General features: G+C 38.8%; 2 protein-coding genes across 3 annotated transcripts in view; one reads left to right on the top strand and one right to left on the bottom strand.

The window, feature by feature from the left end:
- The window catches only part of LOC116299876 (glutamyl aminopeptidase), a 26,382-nt gene extending 13,574 nt beyond the window's left edge, over window positions 1-12,808 (top strand). Inside the window, exons 8-18 of the mRNA XM_089027854.1 lie at window positions 551-726; window positions 1,269-1,354; window positions 2,612-2,739; window positions 3,848-3,903; window positions 4,568-4,718; window positions 5,291-5,364; window positions 6,118-6,222; window positions 6,677-6,844; window positions 7,639-7,779; window positions 8,317-8,398; window positions 9,129-12,808. Coding sequence (XP_088883980.1) covers window positions 551-726; window positions 1,269-1,354; window positions 2,612-2,739; window positions 3,848-3,903; window positions 4,568-4,718; window positions 5,291-5,364; window positions 6,118-6,222; window positions 6,677-6,844; window positions 7,639-7,779; window positions 8,317-8,398; window positions 9,129-9,503 — 1,542 coding nt within the window. The 3' untranslated portion in view covers window positions 9,504-12,808. The remainder of the gene's footprint in view (window positions 1-550; window positions 727-1,268; window positions 1,355-2,611; window positions 2,740-3,847; window positions 3,904-4,567; window positions 4,719-5,290; window positions 5,365-6,117; window positions 6,223-6,676; window positions 6,845-7,638; window positions 7,780-8,316; window positions 8,399-9,128) is intronic.
- Window positions 12,692-14,900, bottom strand: part of LOC116299877 (glutamyl aminopeptidase) — a 16,436-nt gene continuing 14,227 nt past the window's right edge. For both annotated transcript variants that reach the window (XM_089027855.1, XM_089027856.1), the window contains one exon: window positions 12,692-14,884. In XM_089027855.1, coding sequence (XP_088883981.1) covers window positions 14,681-14,884 — 204 coding nt within the window. In that variant the 3' untranslated portion in view covers window positions 12,692-14,680. The remainder of the gene's footprint in view (window positions 14,885-14,900) is intronic.

The raw sequence follows: 14,900 nt of genomic DNA on the forward strand, positions 1-14,900 counted from the left end.
AGTGTGCTTGGTTTTCTAAGTATCCTGAGTATGACAGGCTGCTATACATACACATAATAGATCAGCAGTATCAAAAAAAGCGACTTTAAGTTTGGCATTTTGTAAAGTTCAATTGTAACAAGTTTAACTGGTTAGTGATTAGTGTATTTTTAAAGAATACAGCATACAGTCTACAATTAAAACATTGATTAGATTGCCTGCTTGAACACATAACAGACAAGAATTGTCATTGTTGCGAACGTGTTTTAACACACCCGCACGAGCATTTGTGAGCTTCATTTTGGCAAATAATCGTTTTAGTATTAATACATAGGTGATTCTTTCAAAAAAAGAAAGAAAAAAAAAAGAAGATAAAAGACATTTTTTCCCGGTAACAGCAACGAAGCGGCTGGCCGCCATTTTGGATTATCGCTGGAGGTGATTATCGTGTGATTGTGCGAGTTTCTCGACCAATCAGCGCGCGAGGGTTTCAATATTCACCTGTTTATTTTTACTAAATATATATATATTTGCAGCTTGTTTCTGAAACATTCTCGGTATTGTGTTTCAGGCTGCCAAGGATGTCAACGCAGACGCCCGTGACGTCAAAGAGGTGATGGATACATGGACCCTACAGATGGGGTTCCCTGTCGTGACGATCAAACGACATAATGGCAAGGCTGCCGCTTCACAGAAACACTTCTTAGTTCATCCTAAAGCCAAAGTAACTCGAAAGTCAAAATTCGGGTAAGTAGCGACCCGTGCTTGGCCACACACACAAGCAAAGAAACATAAACAGGCATCAGTTAAATGGAATTTGGACTCAAATCATAGATCGCCCCAGCCTCCTCTATGGACCTTGCGTATCAGATATTTCTAAGCCATGTGTTGGCTCGTTGTAGCCCGCATTCAAAAACTTAGGATGAGTTTACTGAATAGCCTTTCTGGGGTTCCCCAAAATCTGATAACGAGTAGGACATGCGTTGAATCACAGCGCTGTGACACAATATGTTGTATTCGTATTAAAGGTCTTAGGTTTTGAATCGAGTCACATTTACTTTAGATTTCGGTCTTTTTTTCAAAAGCTTCGTATGCTATTCGCAATATTAAAAACAAATGGCGACCCTGAAACTGCTCCATGATTCAACGCTCGTCCTACTTGGTAACAGTATTTTGCGCAACCTCGGAAAGACCAATAAACGTGGCTTATCCTCGACCTTCAGTTTCCCTTGTATTATTTGTTCATGGCGATGTTCATCTTTTTAAATTGAGCTAACTTCATCTTTCAGCTACAAGTGGCTCATTCCTTTAACCTACCGAACACAAAAGAACGAAGATAGAAAACAAGTGTGGATGAATAAAGACAATAATGAAGGTAAGCCGGGTTAAACCATCGAAGATCTATTGACGACTTAGGTCCAGTTCAGAAGTCGAGCTTTTGTCGCGTCGAATCTAATAGAGGCTTTGCACCATCACATGATGGCAGCCATGACAGGAGGCAGGAACAATTGAATCTGGTCTAATCTGATTTACGTGAGAAAGAATTCAGTTTCCCAGGGGAGAACAACTCTGTTGTTGTGCCTCCTGTTATGGCTGCCATCACGTGATGCTGCAAAGCCTCTATAGTCCCTTTCCTCATACTGATTTGTTTTATAACGAAAGAATCATCTGCACAACTTAACCTCGCTTAAGAGCAAATCTATTGCAAAAGTCAACTGTAATGTAAAGAATGTGACGCTTGAACAATACCAATGTTTTGAACCCCACTGATAATAGTATCTGTGAATTGATGGTTTTCACAGCCGCCATGTTGGATAAATTTATCCAAAGATTCGTCATTAGTCTCTTTTGTTATATCATCCAACATGGCAGCCGTGTCTTTTGTTGTTTCACTCTCTCGGGAATGATTGAAAACCAGCAATAGCTGACTTATACTAAACTACTCTTCAAAAACAGCTTTATGCATCGAATGCGAAACTGGTGTATTGTCTTTTAGAGTTCGACTGACATCCATCAAATTCTAAGTCTGATTCAAACGTCGCGTTTAATTTTGCCGCTCGCAGTGAACTCAACGGTAGCACGTTAACAAAAGACAGCTATAGCTCTAGCATGTTTTTTAAAATTCAAATCTGCTGTAATATTGAGCCTTTTATTAAAATAACTCATGCGCCAAGAAAGTCTGACGTTTGATTCAACGCCGATGTTTTGTCTTATCGTGCGGCTGATTCAGTCTAATTTAGTTTATTGTCATTTGGTTCAGATGTAACACTTGTCATGTACGAAATGCTACTATTAGATAAGACGCGGCAAAAGTTCGACGTCTAGATCTGAACTGGACCTACACGGACTCTGTGTTATTGATAGATGGTTTATAGTTCTTATTATGGGTCATTAACCTCGCACCTTGCGGGTAGGGTCACCCCCTTCTAGTTTGGGATTGGATTGTTTAAACATTAAGAGGACTGTAAATTGTTTAAAGAGACGTGGGGTCAGCTGTTGAATTACGCCAAAAAATATTATATAGTCTGAGCGCGGCTCCTTGAAGTTATAAAGGTTTCCCCATGCTATATGCGAATGACTGTGACTGTGGTCTTGCCGAAATTTTTCCGACCGCTTTCCGATTGTGTTACAGTTTCTTTCGATTGGCCTGAGGACAGTGGTTGGCTGAAAGTAAATTATGGACAACAGGGATTTTACCGAGTGAATTACGAGAAGGAAAACTGGGAGAAGCTGAAGAACCAACTGAATACCGACCACAAGGTAGGTGTCCAATATCCAATAGTCCTCTTTGCCTTGGGAATTATTGTTTACCCATTTCAAACCACATGTCATTCCCTACAGTATCATTTCTTTATTTAACGGTTGTACATGAGAAGACACATGAATATGGATGCAGCTCAAAAAGAATCTTCTTCTTTAGGCAATGCCAGCAAATACTATATATATTGTAGGATAAAGATAAGTTTATAACATGTTTGTAAACCAGACATATGAAAGCTATTATTTAAGTCAGCTGCAGAGTAAAATTAGTTTGAATTCTATTGTTCTTCGCCATTGTGTTTCCCTTATCAACAAGCTCTGCTGTCATAGTAAAATGATGGAATAAAGTCAGGGACCGGTGGTATGGGAAGGGGAAGTGAGTATGAGTCTGAACTAGTTTTGTTGCGGAAGTTTAACGTCCTTAACCGGGATGACTGGAAACACTAGAGAAATAACGTTCGACTTACATAAAATTATGTTTTCGTAAAAGCACATATAAGAACTTTAGAGAATCCTAGTCAACTACAATGCACTGCGCGCCGAAAACAATGAAATGCTATGCAAAGCGCTATTTTCTCTGCCAGGCAACATGGTGGTTACGTAGGTCATCGTTCTTGTTATTCCTGCTTGATGTGTTACTGATGACCATCATGATGTAATTATAGACGCTTTCTGTGAGATTTGAGAAATTTTGGTAAAGAATCTGTGGTAGATTTCGAACGTTATGATATCTAACAGTCCGGATATGACAGTAAAATCATAATTTTACGAAGAAACTCTCTCTTTAATAAAAATTCAACCTGCTTGCTGTGGAAGTGAAAGGAAGGAAACTTTGTGAATCTAAGGACTTTGGTATAGTGAATTTGCAGAACTGTTGCTCCATCGGTGTGTGGAAGAGCTTCGAGAACGATGTACGTGAACAATGTTAACAATAACACAGGGGCGTGCAGTGCATTGTAGTTGACAAGGATTCTCGTCTGGTTCTGGTTCTCGATAGCGGCAGAAGCCGGCGCAAGCATAGATACAATCTCAAGCCAACGCAACAAGAACCGCGTTACCCTGTACTTGCTTTCATTTTATTTCATTGCGAGGTTTCTGCTTTCTTTAGGTATTCGGTGGAGCAGACAAAGCGGGTTTGATAGACGATGCCTTCAACCTGGCCAGGTATAAACAAACACCATGCATGACACTAAAGAAAAGCGTTTGCGCATGTGTGCCTTTCAACACGTTCTCTAAGAGTTTTAGTGAGGAAAAAAATGTTGGTTTTCTCCGAGTATACAAAACATTTCAAGATACTTTATTAATAAAAACAATATCAAAGAATTAGCCTTAACTTTTGAGCACTGACTCTAATTAAGTTTTGGCATTTTGTGAAGTCAAATTGACATATTTTTCCATTTTCATATGGATTTAGAGCCATGCGCAGACGTTTTTCACTCTTGTCGCATAGATATAAAGTACCAGTCCTATGGTAATGTAGTCGAGTGATAATGACTGTAGCTGTTACTAGTTGGCACTGGGTTGGTTTGTTAACGCGACGAGTGCGTAAGAAGAAGACTTTGATGGCGTGTGAAGATGTTCGTGACGAAAAGTTTGTATTGGTGCTGATTGTGTGTGTGACGGCTGATACGACTCTCTCTTTCTCTTACTTCTCTCTTTCTCCTCTTTTTCCCTCAGTTCTCTACCTCTCAGCTCTCTCTTATACTAACATATCCATTCAATACCCAATGAAAAGCACAGATCGTTAGTCGAAATGTAAATGGTGACAAATAGCATGAGTAAATAGGTTATCATCTTTCTGTTGACGTCCATTTTGTGTTGATTGAAGGGCTGGACAGCTGAAGCTAACAACCGCATTGGACCTGACGTTGTATCTAGTCAACGAGAAGGAGTACGTCCCTTGGTCATCTGCGTTGAATAATTTGGGATACATCGACTCTATGCTCTGTGCATCTAAAGGAGATTATGCTTATTATAAGGTGATTAGATGAAGAATTGTATGTTGTTTACCGGCCAGGACGTCCGGCTAGGGGAAAAAAACTGCCTGAGGTGTTGAAGGCCTCTTGTTTTCAAAGCCAATGGCCCAGTTTTTCAGACTGGCTAACTAAATAACTTTTGTTTCCACTCACCATTTATCGACGATTTATCCGAATTTTTTGCTTTGTTGTTGTTGTTGTTTGGCAATCCTTCCGTTATCCCAGGATACCGGACCGTGGTTAGGGATAGACAAGACTGTCTGCTCATGCAGCCAATCAGAACACACGCTTTTTTAGGATATCGCACAGGAAAACGATAAAATTACGCGCGCATAGGAGAACGGATTGTTAAACAACAAAACAAATTGCAAATGGAAAAGTAAGTGGGGGAAAATCAATAAGTTTTTTACCGGCCAGACTAAGAGGTCCGGATAGGGAAAACCGTGCCCTCAAGTGTATTCAAAACATAGGGCGCAGTTTTCCCTATTCGGACCTCATAGCCTGGCCGGTAAAAAACCTCTATATATTTAGATCAAGGTTTTAGGTTTGATGATAAGCATTTGGTGTGTTTGTAGAAATATGTACTGCAACAGCTGACGCCCATCGTTGAGGAACTGGGTTGGGAAGACAAAGGCAGTCATTTGCAGAAGTAAGTCAGTTGATTACCAGTTGGAAATGCGCGTTGATAGCTCCATCAGACTTATTGTAGTATAACTACACCCCCTATAACCTATACCCCCACCTAAATAGTTTGGCTCTCGCGATAAAGCTCGTTAGAATGCAGCGCTATGCCTTAAACTAGAAAATTGGTCATATTTCTAGTTAGAAGTTGTTTCCTATTGATTACGAAGTGAGTTCTAGATGACACCATGTGACGTTAAACAATAACACTTTCAAGAGATATGAAATTGGTCTTTAGGACCCATCACTTAGTCATGCACCTATTTCAAAAAAAAAAAAACGTATCTCGGACTTCTGAAATCTTCGACCGAAATGGACTGTGAGTTAAACATAAAGGAAATTGATTGGCATGTCTTTATTCTTATGTCGTAGCAAGTTAATATGTAACTATGCTAACTTTTGAACGATGAACTACGCTGGCGAATTGATGGGTTTTCAAGCATTCCCAAGAGAGTCAAATGACAAAAACATGGCGGTCATTGTGGTGCCGTTAACAATGGATGCTAATGAGAAATCTTTTGTTAAATGGCACCAACATGGCCGCGATGACGTAATGCGCAAGAATTGGTTCTATTTCAGACCTCGAAAATGCAAAAAATAGGTGTATGTCGACATATGACATATGTCGTTATGCATGACCTCAGAGCGGCAAACAAATTTGAAGGATCTTTTACCTTCGAACAACTTGTTATTTATTCAAAGCATACATACATATTGTCAGGTATCTTCGAGCCTCGGTCTTAAGACTTGGTTCTGAATACGGCCACAAGAAGGCCACAAAAGAAGCTAAAAAGATGTTCGATGAGTGGAGACGAACTGGCAAGCGGTAAGTGTTATGTAATGATTCCTTGAGATTTTTTACCATAACTTCGAAATTTCTCGCGCGCTGATTGGCTTAGAACCATTATCGATTAGAGGCTAGACCTGCTTGTGCTTACGACATGAAAACTGTAATCGAACATTAAATGACGTCAAAAGTGATCCAAACTTTGCAGTGAAACGTGCTTTTTCCGTTTTGTTTTCAGTCATCATAACAATCAAAACGATAAACGGAAAGGCCGCGCGCGCGCAAGTTGATGACGCACGGGAGTAGGGTAAGGCGAAATTTAAACTGCATGCGATTACTAAAAATAGCCTAACTGGGAATATACATGGTGCGCGCCACAATATAAGACGTTTTCCTCTCTTATTTATGCGCTCTTGCTGTCCACTTAATAGAGGCTCTATTCTAATCCAATTGGGACTCGTTATTGATTGTTGTTTTCTTTTGTGTTTGGCAGAATTTCTCCTAATCTTCGTAACGTGGTTTACGCTATTGGTGTACGGGAAGGTGGTGAAGAAGAGTTTGATTACATGTTAAAGGAATACTTGAGTGCAACTGTTGCATCCGAGAAAAGAAAGCTTATGTATGCCCTAACAACTACCAAGAAAGTCTCTCTCTTGGACAGGTATGTTCAAAACTACTGAACCTTAGTAGACTGTTAACTTTCCATCACTCTGGAAAAAATGGGAAGCACGGGTGACGTAGCGGTGTGAGCGCTCGCCTCTCATCAATGCGACCCGAGTTCGAGTCCCGCCGGGTTCGGTGTTGTATGTGAGTAGAGTTGTTCGTTGGTTCTCTCCTGTGCTTCGAGGGTTTTCCGGGTTCTCCGGTTTTCCTCCCTCCTCAAAAATCAACTCCTAAATTCCAATTCTATCATGGAATGAGGTCCACAGGTTTGTTAGCCACTGGCTATTAAGTGCTACCCTCGTGAAAAAAGGACGGTTTATATGCAGAGGTCATGCATGTTGAGACGTTTTGGATTACGGTTAATTCATGGCTCGGACTTTTCTTAGTCACGTTGCTATATCCCTATTTCCACTGGAAAAGCGCATATGATTACTACTCTTCGCAGTAGATCCAGGCAATGGTCTTTAATCACCTTTGTAGCGTCAGTTATGTTAACCTCTAGTGCATTTCAAATCGTTCACGTGATGCACGGACAAGTTTTTTAAACCACGTGACCGAAATGCAGTCAAGTTTTAATCACGTGGTATAAAAATTGTCCACGTGGTACAGCATTAGCATCACGTGGACCATCTGAAATGCACCTTTGGGTTAACATAACAAACGCTACGAAGTCGATAAAGGAATCACAAGTGCCTCGGTCTACTGGGAGGAGTAACACGTACTGTCAATGTTGTGATTGACCTGCTTGCTGCCTTGAACAGTGCTTTATGATTGTCGTGTTTACATTTCTAGACTGTTGAAAATGAGTTTGGACAGAACAAAGTTTCGCAGTCAGGATACTGTAGCTGTGATAACGTCAGTTGCTGGTAACTGCGTGGCTCGTCAAAAAGCTTGGGATTTTGTTCAAAGTAACTGGGATGAGCTCTATAAAAGGTAAGCATGAAACATTCAAATGAAAATTTATAACAAGTGCATTGGATGTTGGTTTGAATATAGATAGTAGATTTTTTCTCCATTTCTTAAATACCTTTTTTTAGTAGAAAAGGATAAAATAACTTCGACTATTATGACGCTTAACGTTAACACGACGCCATTTTGTCACTCGTGCTGACAGAATTGCGTGACACTCTGGCGTGAAATATATGTGGTTTTAACCTTAAAATATGGTTGTATATGGTTTTTCTGGTTTATTTTCTTGAATTTTTTGTGCGAAACAAAACACAAATTAAGAAAATAAATCTCTATACACGCTAGTTGGACGTCAGCATGCACGATTGGGAATATGGTGCACGCTACTTAGCCAACCAGAGCGCGCGTTAGTAGCGGTTGTTGTTGATTACATATGTAGTACATCTGTTTCCTGTCATTGTGGGCTGTTTATGAGATTCATGAGATTAATTCAGTTTATTTGAAAACAAAGCAGTATTTTCACACTCATACGCAATATTTTTCCTATTTTTGTCACCATAGGTATGCCACTGGTTCGTTTGATTTCAGCCGTCTTATCCTCAGAACGTCATCGCACTTTAGTACTAAGGAAATGTACAAAAAGGTGGGTATTATAGGTGAGAGGGGAGGGGAGGTTAAGGAACTTTACATATATTGTCCCTCTCCGCTGTTATTACCGGATGGCAATGACTGTCATCTTTTGGCTGTGCAAAAAATATTTTGAGCTCCCCCCTACCCTATCCTCCACCCCCTGGATTCCTGTTCCCCGGTGAAATCACCTGGACTGCGGTATCCCATCTAGACACAACCATCTCGAAACTAGAGTATGGGGCTTACTGTTCTTTGGTCTAAGTGATTCCAAACCATAAGTTCGTACAAGATAATCGATGTGGCTAAAGTCTTCTCCACTGGTTCTAGTTGATATTGCAGTGCATTTTGGGACTGTTTTAGGGGACGGAACAGACGTCATCTCGTCAATATGTCCAATAAAACAACACCTTATTGCACTGCACCGCCAACTCCACCAAGTTTTTTCTTCGACCTCGTAATGGCCAATGGCCTCATGCTTCTTTGGTTCTGGGGCGAGTGGATCACCAATCTCAAATTCAATCCTCCATGAGATGAATTTTTTTTGTTTTTTGTTTTTTTTATTTTGACACGAATAGTCAAAACGATTAAGAAACTTTAAAAGCCCCACTTGGCTAAACGGTTCTCGATCCAAGGTCTATTTTGATGGGGTCCCTGTGGATTAGCGTGGACAAAATCCCCAGCCCTACTTTTGGTCTATGTATCGCCAAACCACATTGTTAATAAAGAATGATGTGTTTGTTCAGGTCAAGGCATTCTTTGATAATCATGACATGGCATCTGCGGTACGTGCCAGCAAACAGAGCTTAGAGAGCATTCAAGCAAACGTGGACTGGTCCAATCAGAACAGACACGACGCAATCAATTGGTTCAAAGCCCATACCAAGCAGGTGAAATTCGAAGATTTAGAAGAAAGAATGACTGGCATGGAGGATTTGATACCAGAGGAGTACCCTGGACACAACGACTACCGAGAAGAACCCGAGTACAGTAATGAAAGACAGTTTGCTCGTAATTATTACTATCCATCACAAGAGGATTTCCAGAATGACGAGGAGTACTTCCGCGATACAAGAGAAGTGGTAAACGAAAATGAATTAGGATATGGTAGGAATGAATAGTGTTTATTGATTGGTGGACCTGAAATGCTTGCCTAGTCACGTGATACTTCAATATGTAAAATCTCTCTTCACAAAACAACTTTCTTTTTATTGAAACTGCAAAAAAATATTAAGGCCTTTGCCCAATATTTTTGCACTTGTTATATGTTCCAGATCAAAGGATTAACTTTTTCTCAGGAACTTTCCTTTAATGTTCAAACTTGTTTCCCCTAGCAAATGTTTAGTTCTAATATTGGTATTCATAGCCGGGACCATCTCTGTTTAATTGTTTTTCTTATCCTCTAATTAAATTAACATAAATAGGACTTCAAGTAAGGAGAAACTGCTCCTTTTGGTCTATAATCAAGCCAAATCGCGTGATAAAGGCAAACATTTCAAAGAATGTCAGTGATATTTGCGTTGAATTTTTTTTAACCTTATATTTCCCCCGTACTATTTATTATTATAAAGCAAGTTACTCGTTATATTAGAACGTAATGCGTGACCGGTTTTGATGTTTAACATCATTTTTAAGCACGAGCGTTTCTGTTCAAATAAAACAAAAAGCCGTTTGTTTTACAGGGACTAAACTCGTTCATTAAAATTTGTAAATATCAGAGCTGGTCATACGTTTATTGTTCGCCTCGCATAAGCCGATTTTATCTAGAAAAGCAAGAGACACGATAATTTTCAACTTTGTTTTTTTCCATTGCTTGGGCTACCTGTGTTGGATGTTAGACGACTTACAGTCACGTGCTTGTGTACCATAATAGTAATAAGTTAATTTACCCTCTCTTTCCCGGTCCTAAGGATATTCTTGCTTGAGTACATACAAACGTACCTCAAAATACCATAAGGTCATAATTACATTTTGAAAAAGGTTTTGATAGTCAAAAAACTGTTAAATTCAATTTTTTTGCCATACTTGTGATTTCAAAAACTTCGACACAGGCAACCCAAAAAATTGGCTTCATGGGAAAAATGAAAAAAAAAAAAAAAAAAAAAAGGCGAAGAGTATCGTGTAACTTACTAAAGAGAGAGTCGCTAACGTTCGACTTAAATTACTTCAATTTTATATGGATTTACTTCCCCCTGTCAAGAATGAATTATTCAAATTATTTTTGCGATATCTTCAAAGGAATAAGAATGACGGACTAATAATATACGTCTTTCATTTCTCAGATAATATTATACTTAGTACAGTTACCTGAACTTTTTTAACACTCTCTTTATCCCTCTCTCTTTTCTTTCTATCTCTCCTTCATTTCGAATTGCTTATACACCTATTACAATAAAGGTTGACGGTTGGGAGCCATAAGCGATAGGTGATAGGTTATTTCAAGACGGAAAGGAAATACGGTCGTGTAATTAAACAATCATGGTACTTAAAACGTCGATTACAAACAACGCTGGAAATCTCAGCATATCCTCTGTGTTCTTGATGAGAATAATAATAAAATAAACGAGTTATTCCAGCTATACTTGGATCTTGGAATTACCTATCTCCTATCGCCTCCAGCAACGACAATCTTTTTTTGAAAGAGGTAAATCGTGGATTTACGTCGCTAAACAGGCGCCAAATTATAAAGCAATACTTATTGCTACATTAATAAAATATTAATTATTTAATGATAAGGGTATACAAAACCTCGTATGTCACTCGTCAGACTCTAGAAGCACCTGATGAGTCGATTAAAAATGACTGGGGATAAGTCACGTGACATAACCATAGTTGCACATTTAGTCAATTATCAATAGTAGTCTTAGCAAGATTACTCGACATTTTCGACTTTCACATTCCCATAATCCTTTGCGTCTTTGGGGGGTAACCAGAGGGTAAAAATCCACTTATTTTGCTGAAGGCTGATCAGACAGTGTTGGAAATACCTTGTTTGGTATCCAAAGATAAAATGAAGAAGTAGAAAACAGAAAAAGATAGAAGCTTGAAGACGTTTAAGGTAAATTTTAAACTTTTTTTCGTAAGTAACTGATACATTTTCTGTAAGACCAAAACTCTTGATGATCTGTACACGCAAAAATAACTTGGAATAAACTAATAATCAGTATTGTACAGATAAAAGCAGGTATAGTATAAATTCAATTAAGAAAACTTTCAATTTGGGACAGTTTTTTGATTGGTTACCCCCCAAAGGCGCAAGGCATTATGGGGTTATGGGGATGTGAAAGTCGATAACAGTTTTTTTTCCATCTTCACAATAATATTCTCAAAGACTCTTATGAAGATAAAAATGTATAAGATATTTATTTGTATAAATTAATGCAAAGTAAACTAATGTAAAATAATGTTAATGGAATCCTATGCAAGAACGGGTTTTTTGTCTTGTGTCACGTGATAATCTCAAAATGTTTCCTATATTTGTCCAAATTATGGACGCAAAAACAAACCTGTAAAACTTGTTTCTGTTTCAAATCAATGTTTGCATACTGTTATAACTATTCAACTCATCACAATGCAAAAACAAGTATAGTATAGGGTTGACGTTCTCGTCCGCGCAACACAATGGCCTGGTACCAGGTTGACCAATGGTATTGGAGTATAGTAGTCGATACTTATGGATTTGATGAATAGAGTGCAAATAATATACCCGTGAAATAGATAGCTAACTAACTAATTACTAACCTTTGGTTGCCTACGTCTAATTAATTAAAATAGGCGAGCCGTGACGGTAAACTAGTGCACGTGTGCTACTCAAAGGCGCGCATTTTAAACACACTTACAAAAACTGAAACAATATTATATTATACATGCTTTTCCTTCGTATAATTTGACATGTTCGCATTTTCGTATCTATTGGGCATTTTCGTATTGAGTTGTTACTCTAGTAAACGCCCGTGCCCTTGTCATGCCTCACTGAATTCCTATGTCTTGTCTAATTAAGCGCTAACTATCTCCTATTTCATCCTAACTATTTCACGGGTATATTATTTGCACTCTAACTCTTCATATTTTAGTTAAGGTTTAATTTTAGGGGATACATTGTTATAATATTTGGTCGACCAGGCAGCTTGGATATTATTGGTATCTATAGTATGGAACCACAGGAAATCCATTGTAATAATTAAAAAATAATAATGAATTACTGAATTACCAGGCGCGGATGCTAATGGAAAAGCAGGGAGTATACAATTTCGGGTTGCCTGTGGTTCCAAGTTTGAGTAGACGCCTAGTAACTGATAAACTACTGTAGTGATGTTTGTAACTTTATTTTTTTACAATCTCGTAACTCATCGAGGAATAATCGTTGCTATGGTGATTTGATATTGCTATGGTAACTGGGGAATAAAAGCATAATACTAAGGTAAAATGCAGTCTTTGTTATATCTGGTTGGCTGTTGTGGCTTATTCCAACTCCTCTACTCCCCTTCCCCCCACCTCACTTCCCATGTTCTACTATAGGCTGAGTAAAGAAGCCAGGGCATCCCAAGTGCCTTTGCGTGCATAGTGTTTACTGTTGCTGCATAATCAACGGTGTCGTGTAGATAGCGTGCATCATTTCCCACCAACTAAAATAGACAACACCTGACCGTTATATACACCACTTTACCTTGGGCATTGGTGTTTTCCCGTTTTAGACCACGTGTCATTCAAGTATCATTTCTTTGCTTAAATGTTGCACACAAGGAGAGAGATGATTGATGAAAAAAACAGCTTTTTTTGTGCTCCGTTCACTAATATAGCACAGTTTTCGACCAATCAGCGCGCGCGTACTATCTTAACTCTTTTATTCGGAATGGAATGACACGTGATTTGAAATGGATACCCAAAAGACCAGGTCTTTTGTATAGATGGCATATTGGCAATTACTAGTATAGTTCACACCATACACTTATTTCAATAACGTTAGTCACCTGAAAAGCTATAAAGCTGAGGCCGACAAGGATTATTGGTAAATTCATTTTACACATTCAACCGCTTGATAACTGTGCATGGACTTGCGAATCTTTTACCGGTTACAGTCTCACCTCTTCTGAGCATCATGAGCTGCAGTTTGTATTAAAAAAGCTTTGTATATATATGCTTTTTTGATATGAAAAGTTTCCCATGATGCTCAGTGATCTCAGCTTTCTAGGTTTTTGGTGACTAACTTTATTGAAATAAGTGTATATCCGTGAAAAAGTTAACTAAAATATTGTACACCTTAGTGCAAAGTTTTGTAGGTCTACGGTCTACTGAGGTCTACTGAACTTACTTAATTGTGTAATTTCTTGAAATGTTTTTTACGGATATATGGTGTGTACTCTAGCCCAATATCAGGAGCTGTACTAACACTGGGTTGTCGATCTGCCAGCCTGTTTGACTGACTCAGAGAAATTCAAAATCCAGCGATATCACTGAATATTTGAGCCATTGCCGCCTACAAATTTAGATTCTTTAAATAGCAAAAATGGCAGCAAACGTACAATTGATACATGTTTTGATGTTTCAAAACGGAATTTCATCAAGAGCTTTGGTGACATTATATTTTAACATAGAATTTTGTGCCAGTGCTCAAAACGGCGTGAAAACAGTATATTTCAGACAATATAATTTTACCTTGGGCGCAATAATGTTTTGCCTATTTCAGACCCCGTTGCATTCCTTTTGGGATAGAACTTTTAAGTTGTGACGTATTTCCGGGTCCAACTGCTCGCAAAACCTAGCTGTCAAGAAAAATGTTCTCAATGATTCAACCTTCACCTGAAACTATGAGAACTTTGGACGAAAGATCCTGTCATGGAGAAAAAGTAAGAAAAATCTTCATAGGACTGCTTTTCGTTTGGAACCCGGAAGTCGTTTTTTCTATACAAGAGACGTCTCTATAGAGGTTTTGCAAGTGCCAACGCTCAAACTACAGCTTGGGCTGCCTGTGGTTAGTTGCCAGAACAATAAAATCCCTTTGCTCTTTGGAATTTATTCTTTCTCATGTAAAACGATTGTATTGTTCCTGCCATCTAACATGGCTGCCGTCACGCGGTGGTTCAAAATCTCTATAGGATTCTTTATTTCATTTGCGTCAAGTGCACTCCCTAGATGAGCTCGAATGAGAGCTCTTGGAGCAAACTTAAAGAATTTATATGTTTAAATTTAAAAAAAATATTAATGATACTCAAGGGGAGGGCACATGGTCTGAAATGGGCCCGGTAAAACATGCATTACGCCCAAGATAAAGAGGACTATTGACTTGAGAAGTACGTTTTCACGCTGGTTCAGAAAACCCATCAAATGGCCGGAATTTTTGGACGGGTAGATTTTGTTTTGCTAAGAAGTTCTTCAGCCATCTCTCCAGATCGGGTTCATGAGCGGCTCGCCAGGCGATATTCAACTTTACGATCTCTACAGCCTTTCGAAGTCCTCTTGGCATCGCTTCCCTATTCAGGTTCTTATTGATGAAATTTGTAAGCTGTAAGAATATAGAA

The sequence above is a fragment of the Actinia tenebrosa genome, unplaced genomic scaffold (assembly GCF_029948245.1).
Source record: "Actinia tenebrosa isolate PJP-AT-01 unplaced genomic scaffold, QUT_ActTen_1.0 PGA_scaffold11__36_contigs__length_13525064, whole genome shotgun sequence".
Lineage (NCBI taxonomy): Eukaryota > Metazoa > Cnidaria > Anthozoa > Actiniaria > Actiniidae > Actinia > Actinia tenebrosa.